This window comes from Armigeres subalbatus, chromosome 2, assembly GCF_024139115.2.
Source record: "Armigeres subalbatus isolate Guangzhou_Male chromosome 2, GZ_Asu_2, whole genome shotgun sequence".
NCBI lineage: Eukaryota > Metazoa > Arthropoda > Insecta > Diptera > Culicidae > Armigeres > Armigeres subalbatus.
In genome coordinates, this window is record NC_085140.1 from 91,749,483 (window position 1) to 91,768,502 (window position 19,020).

The following is a 19,020-nucleotide window of genomic DNA, read 5'->3' on the forward strand; positions in this document are numbered from 1 at the left end:
GCTTTGTTTGAAAGTGTGTGAAGTTGTTCGAACAACCATTTGACAGTTGGCGGCTTGGTTGGAAGAAATTAAAACGGTTTGATTTTGGTTTGAGTTGTCGGGGGTGGAGTCAAGGTTCGCCGAATATGTTTGCGCATTTTTAGTGAAGTTACACAAACCCCCATATATTTTTTGATGGTTGGTGCTCAAGTTGGCGCTTCGGTCGTTCATGTGTGATATTGTTCGTCGAATAAATTGATTGTTCGTGTCGCTGTTGGTAGAACTTGATGGATGTTTGAATAAACGAGAGGTGGAGTCATTGTTGGTCAAACTGCTTGACCGTGTGTACGTTCCATAAAACAGATTGGGTAGTCTTATCAACGAACTGATGAAGAAAATCTAAAAGTACAAACCGCATTCGCTTTGCAAAACGCTCCGATCGTCGTTCAGAATGTCGGACAATAAACCGAAGGAAATGATTCTCGATAGCGATCCGAATGGGAACAAGAAGGGGAGGTGCGCAGCGAGCAAGGTAGATCGATCAGGTGGAAGACGATTTGGGACCCTCTGCAGATTGCGTGGCTGGCGTCGTGCAGTCATTGATCGAGTTGAACGGATAAAACTTGGATGTACTACACAGGTCACTTCGGCCTAAGTCTGAGTATATAATAATAAAGTCGCATTCTGATGGTAAGCTCCAGAAAGTGTGAAATCTTACCATGGGACCCTCTTGAAGTTATTAGTCCGCTGCCGACTGAGGACGTGAAGATTGATTTGATTGGCGATTTGTTTGAGGAGTTCCGAGTAACCGAAAAGCTCTTAAAGCTCAATTAGCTCTTTTCATTTTTATTGATCAAGTTCGGAATGATATCTGTTGCTTTTGTAACATGGAACTTATAAAACCTCGGAACATATGTTTTGAAGTTGTGATGCATTGTACAAGTGTAGATCTTAATTTTTAAATAGTGGCTTTATGCAACTAGGAGAAATTTGGACTGCAAACCCTGGAAGGGTAGTGGGTTTTATTAATTCATTGTTGCCGGACTGTAAAAAGACGCGGTTTGAGTTGTTTACTTGACAAATGTTGATCAACCTACAAGAATAGTTAATAGTAGCCTGGGGTATACCACAAAAGCCTAACTCAACGGACGCAGTGGTTCCACCCCCATCCCCCTAATTCTAATCCCACGTTGTCGAATCTTCAGCTGAGTTTCAACAAAAAAAAAAAACTATATGAAAAATATTTTCGTTTTTCTATCAATTGTGGTCATATTGTACAGTTTCTCGACTTCGAAAGTCGAGTCAAATTACGGTCCTGTAACGTTACGAGCCAAGTGGTGGAATGAAATGGGATAGCACTATCTCGTATTATAACAAGTAAAAATTACCAAACTTCATTTACCATTACATCTGTTACAGTCTCTCTGAATTGAAAAAAAGGTTTGAAAGCACTTATGCGAAGTATGGAATTACGCCTAATTCATCTCGACCACCTTACTGCTGATCAATTTTCTTTTGAGTAGGGTAACATCTTCGCCCAATCATCCTCAATTAAAGAGTTCAAAATATTCATAAATCAGCAAAGACAAGAATCATCAACTCACCTGATACCACCGACGAATACCCGGTTCGGGATGAGTGTGCCGTACTTGGGCGCCGCCAGTGCGCCGTCGATCTGTCCAGCAGGGTTCGGTATCGACATCGTCCCGTGATGTGCGGCAGCCAATGGCTCCGTCGGGTGTATGTGGGTGGCCAGCTTGAACGGTTCAATTGTGCCGGCTTGTTGGTGAAACGGGTACACGCACGAAATGATTCCGTCGGTCGACGAACTCGACGTCGTCGTCGTCGTCGGGCTGTCGAAAAGGTAGATGGTTCGACTGGGGGTTACCCTCTAGCAGGTAACTTGCTCCGGTATAGCACAAAAAATCTCCTGAATGTGGGGGGCGCTGAGGATGCTAAGGACTTCTTGCACTACGTAGCCGTGGGGGGCTTCCTTAAAACGATATTCGGTAACAATTTACGGCACTCTTCACTTGCAACAGGAATTAGAAGATACACCGAAAAAACGCAACTCTTTTCTATTATCACTACCGCTTGTAACGAGGGCACCTTATTCGATTCGTTTGCTTTTTTTAAATATCACTTGTAAACGATCTGGGACCTGGCTTGAAACAGGAATAACAACAACACACAAACAGTAAAACACAGTCTTCTTGTTCTTCTTCTCTCCGGCGTTGACTTCGGAGCTCCAGTTAGTGCTCCAAGTGGGAATCCTGTCGGGTGGTGGAGTGGCGGAGAGTGTGTTTGACTGCCGCTCCAAGATATCGATGCATACACTCAAGAATGAACTGTTTCGTCTTCGTCGTAGAACAATGCTATTGATTATTCAGGAACACCATCTGCGAAATTGTAACGAGAACAAGAATAAGCAAAAACGGAAATGAGATAAAATGTCAATTTTCCGGGGCTTATGAAAAAAAGAATCATGGTTTGCTACGTTCCAGAAGGACTGTGGGGCATGTGTGTGTGAGAGAGATGACCAGGCTAATGGTCAATGTTGTGAGAAATAGATTGGCTCAGTGTTTCAAACGAATATATTCCTTGTGTGAAAAATGACTTAGCTGTTTGATTGGAATGGAGGTTCGTGGTTTAAAATATGATTTGACCAACATTATAGAATGTAGAAGTGACATCAAACTTCCACAGGAAACATGTCAAATGTACCCTTATCTGTAGCTCTTCGGCAAAGAGAAAATTCATACTGATGTGGACTGGTCTAGCGAGTAGTGGGTGGGAGCCATAAATTTTCGGACCAAAGCATTTAGTGCCCTTTGTGGTGCTCCCTGGATTGGAGCGATGCCCGTAGTCGAATCGAGTGGTCTCCCGCAAAACGGTCGCTGGTCGTCAACTACGGTAGCTACAGTTACAAAATGGTCAGCGAGCGGGAAACAGCGTGTAGGTGGTAATAATTCCAACAACAACGACCATAACGACAGGCGATGTATGCAGCAGAGTGGCAAATATCGGGACTTACCGGGAGGCTTTTTCGGCACCACAAAACGTTGAACGACCGCAGGCAGAGCGTGTGACAAACACGGATAGCTCGACCTCAACACATAAAATGTAATAAAGTATGGATTTTTACGAGACGAGTGTTCTAGGCCTATGTTCTAGTGCGACAGTAAAAATTGGGTGCAATAGGTGGAAAATCGAGAAGTTCAGGTTGAATTTAAACGAAGCTGAACAAAAATGCTCGTGTGGTCCCTTTTTGAACTACTTTAGATAACGTGTTAAATGCTGAGTTTCAATAACGACAGTTTCGGAACCGATGGCAAAAATGCATGAAAAAAGAAATGTTGATTGAAAATATATTGATCTTCATATTAATATTCTAGGGGAGGAGGTGGCTTCGAAAAACCCATAAAAAATGCTTACGTGATTAGTGTACGACCTCTTAGTTGAAGTTTGGTTGAAGCCATTTAACGTGTAAAAAAACATTTTCACTACCACTCGACGAGGTACTTTGAACTGAGATTGTGAAAAGAGTGCATCATGAAGTCAGTAAACTAATTATATGAAATCGTCGGCAAGGGGGAACTTGTTAGATACGAGAAATGTATTCATGTTATTGAGATGAATCAGCAATATAAACGAAATTGAATAGTACCTATGGGGTAACTGGAAAATGTAGTGAAATGTAAACTCAATTCTATGTGAATATTTCTCAGCCACAAAGATATGGGTCGAGCTTACAAGGAAAAGCTCCAGGGATAGTTCAGTGCATCATATGCGATGATTAGTTTTATTGAATGCAGCAGTTAATAAATGTGCAGATAATTAAATTTGTGTATGTTGACCGCTGTGGCATCAAACCACGATGGTGTTCAAAAGACATTGGCATTGAACGAACAGTTATCGAACAGAAAGCAGAACTCTACTTTTTCGAATAACCTAGAAATGGCAGATAGATACCACGTTTACTTCGTGCTAGCTTCAAGTTTGTTATCCTCTTTGAAGACAGGGAAGATAACTGTGGTCCCGCACTATCATGGGACATACGCAAATATTAGCCACTCTGCTAAAGAAATTGCCCGAACTTGCAAAATTAGCATACTTCAATACTGCACAAGCATTTTAAATGCACATTATTTGCTTCTCATGATACTCATCTGATTTGATAATTAAACACCTAATAATTTTCCACATTTTTCATTTGTTTGCGAACACGCACTTTTTCGTAATAGTGGCTAGAGTTTCTGGAAATTTGGAAGAAAGCTTCAACTAGGTCTTCCAGAAAAAAAAAAAACATTTGTGCATTCGACTATGTGCAGGGGAAGGTGGGGAGACTTGATCCTTTGGGATACTTGATTCCCCCTGTTTTACCGCGAGTCAAAGTAGTTTTGTCCGAGCGTATTTTTGCCTTTCTCGTATAATAAAATTGTACCGAAAGGCTATATGACCATTATTAAAACCAATTTTCGATAGGAGGCCCGGAGACCACTAGTGTTATATACCAATCGATTCAGCTCGACGAACCGAGGTGATGTCTGTATGTGTGTATGTGTACAAATTTTGAAGACACACTTTTCGGGACTTAGCATTGTCCGAATTACTCGCAACAGGTTCCATTCGACGCAGAATCCTGCCCCAATGTTTGCTATTGAAAATTGGCCCGATCGGACTATGGGATCAGAAACACACTAAAAAATACTCATTTATATTTTTTAGTTTTTTTTACACGAGAAATGCACCAACACCGCTAGTCAGGGTTTTAGTATAGATCCTCTAGACAAATGATCTTTCCATTTCTCAGCCAACTTCGTTGTAACGGGATTCGGGATGATTTTTTTCGTATATCCCGGGAAATCCCGGGATCCCGGGATATTTCAATGTTTAAAAAAGCTGATTTTTTTTACGATTCTGTTCAATGTTAAGGAGTACAAGTTCATAGTTTTTAAAAGTTAGATAAATACAGAGTTCAAATTGATCCCAATTAAAAAAAAGAATAAATTGTTTCGAAATACGACTGCAAGAATCAAATTACATACGCGTTTTTTGGGAATAGTCCGCTTTTTGGAACAGACATTCGCCGTGCATTTGAAAATTCATTGTAATGCAAGACATTGCCTAATTGTACAAACGTATTTTTTATATAATATCGGGTAGTGTGTGACACCTCACTGAGAACGGAAAATGCTCAGTGGAAGCGTACTAGGCCATAACCCAAGATGAATGAAGGACCGTGGCCATAACATTTCGGGGATAAGGGAAACCCCACACAAATAAAACACAATACTTATCAGAAAAAAAATATTTTAGGCTCTTTTTAGTGGAATGTATTCAACCATCTAAGACGAGTTTAGTACTTTAGTATACGAAATACGTATCTGCAAAGATAACAGATCTCAGTGGAATTAAATGGAAAGTGCTAAACTCGTCTCAGACGGTTGACAATACTTATGCTTCCTTTACTCCATGGCAGGCTACTGACTAGTAGCTGCTGCTTTCCCATATATCCAACAGGTTATGGGCTCAGTAATGGCTTCAGATCTACCACATAGTTTTGATGGATGAGCCACAAGGACGTAATATCAGTACGGGAGCCATGGATCGGCCGCATAAGTCGCGTGGCACCATGGGATCATGGATTGGCTGCAAAAGTCGTGGATAGCGTCGTGCGGAATTTATCGGGTGGTTGAAACGTCCGAAAGTTTTGTGGCTGATCAGCAGGAGTCCAAGAGGAGCCTAGGACCAAAACATTGAAGAGCTGACACATCATCGAAAGGAACTTGCATGCATCTGAGTCGGGCCACTTTTCGAAACGTCGAATGGAAAACCATTTGTACGAGCCATGGATTATTTTTTTTTGGAGCGGAGGACTCCTGTACGACCTGCAAGGAGATTAGCTAGGCGTAAGTATTTAAGTAACAAAGAGTGTTGGAATATCAGGTAATGTACGACAACTTGCTTTAGACGGAAGATGGGTAGGTTAGATGTAGCGGCTCATTTTTATATAAGAAATATTACTAACGATGTATGAATTGATGATATAGGGGAAAAAACGGCTTTGGCAGGTTTTGTTGTATTATTGGCAGGGGTTTTTGTCGACCGAATTTTATGAAATTTGGCCACAATATTCTTTGATATGCAAATAATGTTTAGGCCAAATGAGCATAATCAGTCATAAAAACCCCTGACAATAATAGAACAAAACCTGCCAAAGCCGTCATTCCCCCTACGCTGTTTAAATAAAAGAGAGTTGCAGCAGAAAACTCACCTTGGAGTAAAGGGAACTGTGCGTTCTCTGCAAAGTGGTTTCCTTATCTCCAACATTTTCATGACTGATGGGAGTGATGTATAAAAAAGAATTTATGGATTTATTACCTTAGTTGACGTTGCGCGTTAACAACAAATAACTTTTGTGAGAAGTGCATTGTTAGAAAACCTGAAATGAAAAAGAATTTGTTGTCCGGGGTTTTGAAAAATAATATCAAGGGATGGACACTTGATCCCCCCATTTGCAACCCATACAAAAATTTGGCAAAAATTTGAAAAAAAAAAGTATAGATTTGTTCTCTATTCTTCACTTGTGTAGATTTGACAGATTTGATAAAGGTTGGCTCGATAAAATATTTATTGTGTCCCAAAACTCTAAGATTGCATGCATTGTCGAATTACATATACAAAATCGTTCATGTATACACATAGCAAGTCGGAAAATCAGCGTATTTTGGAGGAAAAATATTTGAAAAATCAATCTTTCTACTTTTATCAAAGCAAGTTCTTAGAGAGGGATCAATTACCTTCGAATATTTTCAAACTCGATTTTCGACAGCACTAAAAAAACAATTGTGTATCAATAAAAACAATAATTTACAAAGAAAATTATTTTGAGCTTTTTAGTGGAATGTCTTCACTTGTCATAAGAAGAGTTTATACAAAGTCGTAAGACGAGTTTGTACAATCCCATTTAATTCCACCTACGATGTCGAAGTCGAGTCGAGTACGACACACTGAAGACGAACTTACTGTTGAGGTCGAAATACGTATCTGTCAAGGTACAATGAAGTGGTGGTATATTGCTTGCCATTTAATACCACCACTTCATTGTACCTTGACAGATACGTATTTCGACCTCAACAGTAAGTTCGTCTTCAGTGTGTCCTACTCGACTCGACTTCGACATCGTAGGTGGAATTAAATGGGATTGTACAAACTCGTCTTACGACTAGTGAATAATTTACAGATTGTCGCACATCAGTGAAGTTAAATTATATGTTTCGTAGAGAATCTGTGAAAAAGCCACTTAATTTTTGGCTGTGATACATCGGAAATGAGAAAAGGGGTTCAAGTCTCCCCAGCTATCTGGCCATCCAGGCAATACGACAAACAATTCCAGTTCTTTGACCATTGCAACCACATTAACGATTAGCGTCGGTTCTTGCTCCAGCTCAATATCAATATCAGGCTCAAACAGAAAATCAAAACTTTGTCTTAAGAACAAATTTTTGATTTACAAACAAATTTTTAGACCAGCCATGTTGTATGCTGTGCCAATATGGACTAGTTGCTGCAATACCAGAAAAAAGGCACTTCAGAGGATTCAAAATAAAATTTTGAAAATGATTCTGAAGTTACCTCCGTGGTATAGTACCAATGAACTTCATAGAATTTCTAATATTGAGACATTGCAACAAATGTCTAACAAAATAATTTCCAATTTTAGACAAAAATCGTTGCAATCTTCTATTGTAGCGGTTCTCAACCTGGGGTACATGTACCCCTGGGGGTACCTCGGAAAAAGATGCGTAATGGCGGACGTATAACAATTTCAATACAAACTTGTTGATAAAGTTTCAATAATTTTTTTATTCTAAAACTTTGCATTGTACATAACATGAATGGCGATCGATCAAAGACTTTTGAATCCTGCTTACCCCAGTACACTAAATGAAGGGCTGTGAGACAAAATAAACAAAGGGACAAAACGTAGAATAGACAATCTTCAATGTAATCCACCTGTTCGAGACAAAATGTTAAATAATATGTTAAGAATATGTTTCAGATCCGTAATATAGAATCTAAAGGTTCGAAAGACTTCATTCGAGACACATGAAGGCATTTTTCTGAAAGGCTCAATAGCTTCGTTGCAAGAGACTTGCAAGCTTCCTTCCAAGCAGCGCGTAAGCCTCCTTTCGAAAGGATTGAAAGCCTCCTTTCAAGAGGCGCGGAAGTCTCCTTTCAATAGGCTCGGAAGCCTACTTTCAAGAGGCTCGGAAGCCTCCTTTCAAGAGGATCGGAGGCCTACTTTCAAGAGGCTCGGAAGCCTCCTTTCAAGAGGATCGGAAGCCTCCTTTCAAGAGGATCGGAAGCCTCCTTTCAAGAGGGTCAAAAGCCTCCTTTCAAGAGGGTCAAAAGCCTCCTTTCAAGAGGGTCGGAAGCCTCCTTTCAAGAGGGTCGAAAGCCTCCTTTCAAGAGGGTCGAAAGCCTCCTTTCAAGAGGCCCAGAAGCCTCCTTTCAAGAGGCCCGGAAGCCTCCTTTCAAGAGGCTCAGAAGCCTCATTTCAAGAGGCTCAGAAGCCTCCTTTCAAGAGGCTCAGAAGCCTCCTTTCAAGAGGCTCAAAAGCATCCTTTCAAGAGGCTCCGAAGCCTCCTTCTAAAAGGCTCGGATGCGTCCTTTCAAGAGGCTCGGAAGCCTTCTTTCAAGAGGCTCGGTAGCTTTCTTTAAGAGGCTTGGAAGCCTCTTTTCAAGAGGCTCGGAAGCCTCCTTTCAAGAGGCTCGGAAGCCTCCTTTCCAGAGGCTCGGAAGCCTCTTTTCAAGAGGCTCGGAAGCCTCCTTTCAAGAGGGTCGGAAGCCTCCTTTCAAGAGGGTCGGAAGCCTCCTTTCAAGAGGCCCAGAAGCCTCCTTTCTAGAGGCTCGAAAGGCTCTTTTCAAGAGGCTCGGAAGCCTCCTTCCAAGATGCTCAGAAGGCTCTCTTCAAGAGGCTCGGTGGAAGCCTCCTTTCAAGAGGCTCAGAAGCCTCCTTTCAAGTGGCTCAGAAGCTTTCTTTCAAGAGGCTCGGAAGCCTCCTTTCAAGAGGCTCGGAAGTCTCCTTTCAAGAGGCTCGGAAGCCTCCTTTCAAGAGGCTCGGAAGCCTCCTTTTAAGAGGCTCAGAAGCCTTCTCTCAGAAGCCTACTTTCGATTTCGAAAGCCCTCCTTTCAAGAGGTTTGGAAGCGTCCTTTCAAAAGGGTTTTAAACATTCTTTCAATAGGTTAGAAATTATTCTATCAAGAGGCTTGAAGGCCTTAATATATTTGTTACATTTGGCTTGAAGGCCTTCAATGTGATTTTTAAAAGTTAATTTTTGGTCCAGCAGAAGTCCTAAATATTTGGCTTCGCTAGACCAATTAATTGAAACCCCATTCATAGTGACAATATGTCTGCTATGATGTTTCAAATAAGAAGCTCTCGGCTTATGTGGGAAAATTATAAGCTGAGTTTTGGAAGCATTCGGGGAAATTTTCCATTTTAGCAAGTAAGTGGAGAAAATATCCAAACTTTTTTGCAATCTACTACAAATGACACGAAGGCTTCGCCCTTTGACTGAGAGGCCCGTGCCATCTACAAACAAAGATTTTTGACATCCTGGTGGTAAATCAGGTAAGTGAGAAGTAAAAATGTTATTCAATATGGGCCCCAGTATGCTGCCTTGGGGGACACCAGCCCTAACAGGTAATCTATCAGATTTGGAATTCTGATAGTTCACCCGCAGAGAGCGATCTGATAAATAATTTTGGATCAGTTTAATAATGTACAGAGGAAAATTAAAATTCATCAATTTTACAATCAAACCTTCATGCCAAACACTGTCAAATGCTTAACTGATGGGTGGATGAATGCCCATGGCGAAAACCAAATTGCTCATCAGCAAAAATAGAATTGTCATTAATATAAACCATCATTCTATTCAAAATAATTGCAAGTCGAGTCAAGTACGAGACACTGAAGACGACCACACAGTTGTGGTAGAAATACGTATCTGCAAAGATAACGAAAATTAACTGGTGGAATTAAATGGACAGTACTTAATTCGTCTTAGACGGTTGAATACATTCCACTAAAAAAGCTTTATATATTTTTTTTTTCAAACAGTTTGCTTATTGAAGAAACTAGAAGCCTCAGCTGGATTTTTGTCCGGCTTCAAAATTGGAACAACTTTGGCGTTTTTCCATTTATCTGGAAAGTATGCCAATTGAAAACATTTGTTAAATAAATTAACCAAAAAGGATAAAGAGCTCTCAGGAAGTTTTTTGATAAGTATGTAGAAAATACCATCATCACCCGGGGCTTTTATATTTTTAAATTTTATAGTAATAGACCTCACTTCATCCAAATTGGTTCCCAACGAAGGGTCAAAAACATTCTCTTGATTGAGAATGTCTTCGAAGCTCCGTGTAACCTGATCCTCAATTGGACTAGTGAGACCTAGACTAAAATTATGGGCACTCTCGGACTGCTGAGCAAGTTTTTGAGCCTTTTCGCCATTTATTAATAAAAATCTTCATTATTAAAAATAGCTTTTCAAAGCAACACTAAATGCTGCCGAGCTTCCAGCTGAAAGTAACGGATATCATTGAGGGACATCCATAAATTATGTAACGCTTAGAGGGGGAGTGTTTGAAATGCGACGATCCATAAAAAAGTTCAGATGCTTCATACAAAAAGTGTGACATAGGGGAAAGGAAGGCTTCAAAAATGGGCAAATTTTGCGTTACGTAATTGATGGATCTTCCCTTGGTGTTGAATTTACTACATCTTTCGGCACTATCGCGCTCATTACGGCGTATGCAAAGAGGCCCTAAAACGCGCCCCCTCATATTTACCGTGTTTGAGATGGCCGTAGAAAAACTAGACCTAAAATTATGTAGGTTAGGCGAAAAAAGTGTCAAAATAATAGAAAAAACCGAAATATTCCACATTTTGATGAAACATCTAACATTTCGGCGAGGCAAGACGCCCTAATGAGGCTAACCTACAATGTACTAAGCGTCTCCACGCACTGTCCATACCAAAATGCCGATTCGCCGACGCATGGTGCGTTGATCCCAAAGAGCTACCAACTTAAAGGCGTTTTCCCTCATGAGTTTTTCGCCATCGAAATATTTGTTTTTTAATGAAAATAGGTATTATCACTATGATTGAAATTTTCTACTACCATCGTCGGGGTGAAAATGGGTCAAATGGGGGTGAGAATGGGTCACTGTTTCAACGACCCATTGCACATTGGGCCACGGAGCGGAGCTAGCCCGACAAAATACCTTGGAGCTTAGGGGATGCGTAATTTTGAGTTGGTGTCTTCGGAAGAGTGTCGTGTTTTGAAAAAATATGAAGCCCAGCGTCGAGCATTAGTTCAAATTTTCGCCGCTTAGGTGGCGCTGCGATACAAACTTTTTTGTTTTACGGTTTAGAGCTTTGGTGTCTTCGGCAAAGTTGTAGAACGTGGAAAAATAATTGTAGTTGCCGAAGACACCTAAGCTGTATACCTTCTATTTGCAGAGATATAGTAAAAATTGTAAAGTTTCATCTTTTTTTCGATTTTCTTGGACTATTTACGAAAATTGTAAAAAATAACATATTACAACCTAGTAGTCTGTCACAGTCGATAGTGCTCATGGTTTATGCAAGAGTTTTTGATATTTCATCAAGTTGAAAGAGAAATATTAACCTGAATATTGAAACATATCATGTTATTTTGGTATCAAATATATTAAATAGTTTTAAAGTTTGGTATAAAAGCAACATTAGTGGGTCAAAGCAAACAATTCATGGCTAACCAAGAAAACGAGTTTGCAAACACAATACACTTCAGTTGCCTTCTATTATTTCTCCGAGACTTCAACTTTTATTGGACAACGTGACACATGAAGGAAAAAATAATAAAAATGACTAATCTACAAACAATTATGAAAATGCTTTTATTTGCTCACTTCAATAGTTGTTGTACTGATTCTGGGAAGAAATTAGAAACTGAGGAAACTGTTTTCTCGACAATTGCTCGTATGGTGATACTGGATACTGATATACTAATTAATATTTGATATGTATAAACTGATTAAAATATCGATTATCGGATAAAAGCAAAAAAAAAAACACATTCGCTATAATGTTTAACAAGAAAACCACAATTAATGAAGATGAAATGTTTCGATTTTGAAATCTCACCTGCATAACCCTCGGTAAATATGTATACTAAGATCAACAGCATACGCTTTGCCTACTACGATTCTTAATCGATATGTTGTGGCAAAGATTTGCAGAACACGTTACCGTGCATCGATTATTAACATAAACTATAATTGGGTTGTTTAGGGGTATATATGTTTTTTACATATTCTGAATCTGCATAAAAAACTGAGCCTTTTTCCAATTTTTCAAAAAAAATTTGAGCTCTGGAACTATTTTTAATTTGCATTTTAAATTTATATGGGATTAAAAAATGTTCTAATGCTGCATGGGCCAACTGTCATTGTATGAATGTTAGTCTCATTCTATCGATTGAAATGGCTTATTGTTTGCTGTATAAAAATGTAAACAAAAGGTTTACAAACAAAATAAAAATTTGTTGAAGATTAGCCAAGCATGCTTTTTGTGTTAGACTATAAAAAATCTCATATTTTTCTTTGCTAAACAACCCAATTGAACATCTTAAGTAGGACTGAATTTATCGTAAACAAATATATATGACTAAAAATGTCAATCATGTTATGCGTTTAGATTGCATTAACTCATTGAAATCAATCTTTATGTACTGTGTGTTTTGTTACTCGATAAAAATATGGACTACTCTGATCGATTCCTTTATCTTAATATGATAGTTTAATATTTCGAATTCAATAACTTCCCTAACTCTATGATACCAAGTTACAGTAAAAACAACTCAAGCATGGACCATAACCATAACCAGTTGTGTAAATCAGTTAGTTCTGTCGCGTGTGATTAGTTTTTTTTTACAATTTTGGGTAAAATAGTGCGAGAAATATAAAAATCAATGATTTTTTACAATTTTAACTATATCTCAGCAATTTGAAGACATAGAGCTTAGGTGTCTTCGGCGACTACAGTTATTTTTTTACGTTCTACAACTTTGCCGAAGACACCAAAGCTCTAAAACGTAAAACAAAAAACTTTGTATCGCAGCGCCACCTATACGGCGAAAATTTGAACTAATGCACGACACTGAGCTTCATATTTTTTCAAAACACGACACTCTTCCGAAGACACCAACTCAAAATTCCGCATCCCCTAAGCTCCAAGGTATTTTGTCGGGCTAGCTCCGCCCCGTGGCCCAGTGTGCATTGTCATTCCCGATGGCGGTATTTTAAGATGGCATTAGCTAGCTACATTGTTAAACTGTTGCATGTGGTAAAAACACTCATAAAACTCGTTACAGCTAAGAAATTGAAGCAGGTTTAGCTTAGCTAGGGCATATTGTCCCCCCTCCCTTTCCCTACTGACGAATAGCATAGCTCGACGTCGAAGAGGCATTCGACAGTGTTTGGCATGATGGTTTGTAATAGGGCTACAATCCTTTCAGATACCTGGTGAAAATCATTCACAACTATCTGTCGGCACACGACATTATCGTACGCGTGTTCCATGGTAACTACTTTGCACCTTTGGAACCAGCTCATTTCCGAAGTGCCAAAACCTCCTGAAGGCCCTGACACTTATTCATTCGATAACTCCTGCTGTTTATGGTAATTTTACAGTTCCGCTAGTTTTATCGGACAATGCACTATCAGAACCCTTTGCGTGATCATCTCATGGACTAGGTAAAAGTATTCGTTGTTTTGCTGATCAGTAAACGAAAGGGAAAATAATTACATGAATGTGTCTGGAGAGCCATCACCAGACACTGTTTCTGTTCGCAGAAGATCAAGAAATCCAGACGCAAGTCATACAGTCCATCACCCCTTCCTCCAAATGGAACATTGATCGAACAAACAAATTTGTCTCCCAAACAATATTAAAACTGTGTCCTGATGTGAGGTTGAATTATCAACTTCAAGGAGCTTCATGCACGTAGAAAACCTCCGCTTCATGAAATAACATTGCTATGTGTATCGAGATTGCTCGTTGTGTAGTATGACTAGCCTTAAGAAATGGACCGACCAGATGTCCACTCTTCAACCGTCATATCTCGCATGTCTTGTCAGGGTTGCATCTTTCACGCGGACGGATTCATTCAGCTCGAAGGTGTTCTACAGAACATGGACTTCAGCAGCATTGTTCTTCAGCAGCTTAATGAGTAAGGATTCTTCGACAGCACCTTTCCACTTGGCGGCACATCTTCCAATTGCTCATTAATAATCAGGCTTCTTTACCATTACCAGTTTAGCCATATGTCACTTTCAGCCATATGTCATTTTTCGGACATAACTGCCGTCAAAGGAGAGATTTAATTCTTATAGATTACGGAGTAATGAATCCACCGAGGAAAATAAAGCAGATTCCATTGTGAACGGAACTGAAACTGCAAGTAGAAACTTTGAATCACTTCCGAAGCATACTTCTATCAAGGACCAAATTGTTAGAGATTTCTGGAACGCCATTCTTAGCGAAGATGCTACCGAAGTTGGGCATCAACGTTTGGTGACGTTTGACGTCATGTTTCAATTACACATGCCAAATTGTATAGTTCCATGATTTTCTGTTCATAATGACAATTGATTTGTTTCCGTGTACAAAACTGCCAAATCCAGGAGCTCATCAACACTATGACCCATCAGGGTTTTAACTAAAATATGGCACAGCAAATGCTGTGTAAAGCGTACCATTGGTACTTCGCGTACCTGAAGGAATAAAATAGACCCCATTTCGCGGTCCTTAGCCTCTTACCCAGCAACTCCTATCGCTACCTCTTCGTGGAGCTGGACGGGATACGACCAACATTAGGGAAGATCGGGTAACCAACCCCGGTGGGAACTATGGTCGTATGCTGACAGGGAAGGGGGGATTTGCTAAACTAAACTGTGCACATTATGCTGCATCGTGTCAGCATCGAGAAGGCAGCCCCTTCAACGCGATGTAAGTAGCGCAACCCTGGTAAGGTAGCCTACCGAAGATTCTACAGTTACCAAGAAAGGCTAAAGTAGAGAAAACGGAATGATTCAACGGCAACAGACTCGGCAACGAATAAAGGATAACGATTGTAAAGTCGGATCTTGGAACGTGAGTACTTTGAATGAACCCGTTGGGCTCCTGGTTCGTGAGCAGCAGAAGGTCGGCGTGAGTGTGGCAGCCATCCAGGAAATACGGTGCTCCAGAACTGGAGAACGTGAATTCCGGGCGGTAGATCCCATAGTGAACACTTCATTCAAGTACCACATCTACTATAGCGGCGATGACAGAGCAGAACGAGGAGTTGGCTTCATGGTGATCGGGAAGCAGATGAAGCGTGTTATCCGGTGGAAGCCGTTTAGTGACCGCATTTGCGTGTTGAGAATGAAGGGCAAATTCTTCAACTATAGCCAGATCAGCATCTATGCCCCAACGAACGATAAGCCTGATGACGTGAAGGATGAGTTCTATGAGAGCCTTAATAAGGCCTACGGAGAGTGCCCAACACACGATGTAAAGATTGTCATCGGGGATGCAAATGCGCAGATCGGAAGAGAAAGTTTCTTTCGCCCTGTCATCGATACGGAAAGCCTTCATTCCGCTACCAACGATAATGTTCTGCGACTTGTGATCTTTGCTGCTGCTTAAGGGATGGCAATCAGCAGTACCTACTTCGCACGTAACAATATCCGCAAACACACCTGTCAACATCCGAGAGGAGAAACTTGCTCACAGATAGACCACGTGCTGGTCGACGGACGACATTTATCGGATGTTCTAGATGTAAGGTTCTCCAGAGGTCCGAACATCGACTCGGATCACTACCCTGTAGTTGCAAAAAATCGGACGCGACTCTCCAGCGTCACGAATTCACGAAACAACCGAACGATGCGTTTCAATATCCAACGCTTGTCAGTTGAAGGTGTTGCTGAACAGTACCACCAGAAGCTGGACGAGGGGATAGGAGATGCCACCGGATCTGGCGACGTCAACAGATTGTGGGAAAATATCCACGACGCTGTGACTACAACAGTGTAACAAGTGTTAGGCACTGCACAGCGACGCCAACGAAATGGTTGGTTGGATGAGGAGTGCCAGCGAGTGACGGACGGGAAAAATGTTGCAAGTAGTCGAATGCTAATGGCTCGCATCCGTTCCAGCAGAGAGCGGTACAATGTAGCTATGGAAGAAAAGAATCGAATCTACCGCAGAAAAAAAGCAACACGAAGAGCATGTATCTTGTGTGGCAAGTACAATGCTAACAGACAAGACTATGGTGGCAGCCAAGTGGAAGGAGCACTTCGAAGATTTGTTGAACGGTGAAAATGAAGGTGTATTAAGTCGGTGGCGGTCAAGCTGTGGAACCACCAGCGCTGATCGATGTTAAGAAGGCTTTAAACGAGCTGAAAAACAGTAAAGCTGCTGAGAAGGACGAGGTCCCGGTCGAGCTTCTCAAACACAAAAGTGAGCAGCTGCAACAATCAATCCACCACATTCCAGAAAATATGGGAGGATGAAGAACTACCTGGCGGCTGGTTGGATGGCCTCATACGCCCAATTTATAAGAAAGGGCACAGACTAGAGTATGCCAATTGCAGAGGGATCACCCTTCTGAACTCAGCGTACAAAATCCTGTCGCGTATCCTGTTTAACAGACTGAGTCCGCTTAAGGAGTCTTTCTGTGGCAGATAATATCCGAACATGTTGAAAAAATTGTTTTGAGCTTTTTAGTGAAATGTCTTCACTTGTTATAAGACGAGTTTGTACCATCCCATTAAATTCCACCACTTGATTGTACCTTGACAGATACGTATTTCGACCTCAACAGTAAGGTCGTCTAGAGTGTCTCGTACTCTCGTAAGTCGAGTCAAGTACGAGACACTAAAGACGACCTTACTGTTGAAGTCGAAATAGGTATCTCTCATGATACAATCAAGTGCTGGAATTAATAGGGATGGTACAAACTTGTCTAATGACAAGAGAAAAAAGGGTCCGAACATGGTTTTCATGGTTTTTCGAACATGGCTCGAAATCAAGTCTAATCAGTTCAATCAAAGTTAATTGCCTATTTCCGGGGATTAAACCACCCGACTTGGACGTTAATTTACAATGTTATGAAAACTCATATGTGAATATGTACGTTATGTGGAAGATATTGATTTGAAAAATGTATTGTAGGGTAACTACTTTCCTCCGATGGGACTCGTACCCACGACCCTCAGTACGCTAGACTGGTGCTTTAACCAACTAAGCTACGAAGGACCTCCGTCGGCCTTCGAAACCTAGAGGCTACTGAACGAGCTCGAGATTCCCAAATTGGACGCATAGTCAAATCACTCGCAATCCATTTCTCAAGCCAATACTTCCACATGTGTATCGTACACGTCCACATTAGAGGAGCGTGAGTATTTAGAATGTCTGGCGGCTATACACATTCTTCATCAGCAACAGTACTGATCAAGTGAGGTTGTGTAAGCTATTTGCCAGTCGGTCGTCAAGCTCAGACCCGACCGCATTGCGTAGGCAAGAGCACGCAACTCAGGTTCAGTTCAATCAAAGTTAATTGCCTATTTCCGGGGAAGTCTAATACTTATGGACTATTTTGGGTGGGAAACATTCTCAACGCCCTGAGCGTAGTGTATCCATTGTACTTGCCGCACAAGATACATGCTAAAACAATAACTGACATCCCAAGAAACATTTTAAGCTTTATAACGCTCTTGAAGACCATAATTTACTCTTCAAGAGTGTTATAAAATAGCTTGAAAATTAATAATTGAGAAAATGCTAATAGAATACTAAGTTGAAGAGCAGGCCAAGTTCCAGTTGGAATGTAGAATGTAGAGAAGACGAAGTTATTACGAAAATACTGAATGATGGAAAATTAATTTTTTTTTCTTGAAAAGGGTAAACGGAAATCTGTAAACAGACACCTGAGAAGGTTAACTCAGGTAGTGTGGGGATGGGATCATCCGACCCACTAAAACCAAAACCATTTCGCCAGTCTGTATACCTCGGCCCGCAATTAAGCAATACATCAGGGGAAATTTAATTAAATTTAAATTAAAAAAAATTAACACGTACAGTTCGAAAACAAATGTTTAATCATTGTGTTTGTATGCCCAATGTACATATTTTGTATTAGTATTGGTGTCAGCTTTAGCTGCATATTAGACTGGCCCAGCTTAGTATGGGGAGAAAAAAAATGTTTTCAAATTCCACGTGGCACCCCCTAGGATTGTGTCTTTGGGTGAGAAAATCAATCTCTCAAAATTTCAGCTCAATCGCTTGTTGCATAAGCTGGCGCATTTGAATCAAAGTTTGTATGGAGATTTCAGCCTAAATATATAGGAAAATACACCTTCGTCACTCATTGGATCTAGAAATTGGTTCTTACGGCTCGATTGAGTTCAGAATTGCAAAAAGGGCAGTTGGTATGTTAAGAAATAATTTCAGAGAACGTTGTACGATAAATAAATGAACTTTTACTTAGCTTTCGGCTGATTGATTAGTAGCTGAATTGGGTATTTTTTGATTTATTGATCGAATCGCATCAGCCGAAAACTATATAAAAGTTCATTTAATCATGCTACAATATTCTGTGACATTATTCTGTAGTATACCAACTGCCGTTTTATTTTAACTTTATTTTTTGTTTTTGGGGCATTAACGACTACAACGATCGCCTCGATGGTGATGATGGATTTTATGCATTCTTGACGTAATTATTAATTGAACTTTTCTTTGTGTAGTCTACAAGAGTTTGAGCCTCGCGGGCGGAATACAGGTACAAAATATTTCAAATTTGATTTTCGTATGCCACATTTTGATCTGTTTGAATGATTAGGAGTGAATGACTTTTGTCTGGTTACTACTGAAAGAGTTTTGAATGTTCGATATAGTTTCGATATAGCGATTCCTGGTGAAAAATTTGAAAACTA

At 40.4% G+C, this 19,020-nt stretch overlaps 1 protein-coding gene across 4 annotated transcripts in view; it reads right to left on the reverse strand.

Moving 5' to 3' along the window:
- LOC134209943 (protein boule) overlaps positions 1-19,020 on the reverse strand; it is a 149,028-nt gene that overhangs the window by 32,922 nt on the left and 97,086 nt on the right. For all 4 annotated transcript variants that reach the window (XM_062685957.1, XM_062685961.1, XM_062685958.1 and 1 more), the window contains one exon: positions 1,584-2,378. In XM_062685957.1, coding sequence (XP_062541941.1) covers positions 1,584-1,681 — 98 coding nt within the window. In that variant the 5' untranslated portion in view covers positions 1,682-2,378. The remainder of the gene's footprint in view (positions 1-1,583; positions 2,379-19,020) is intronic.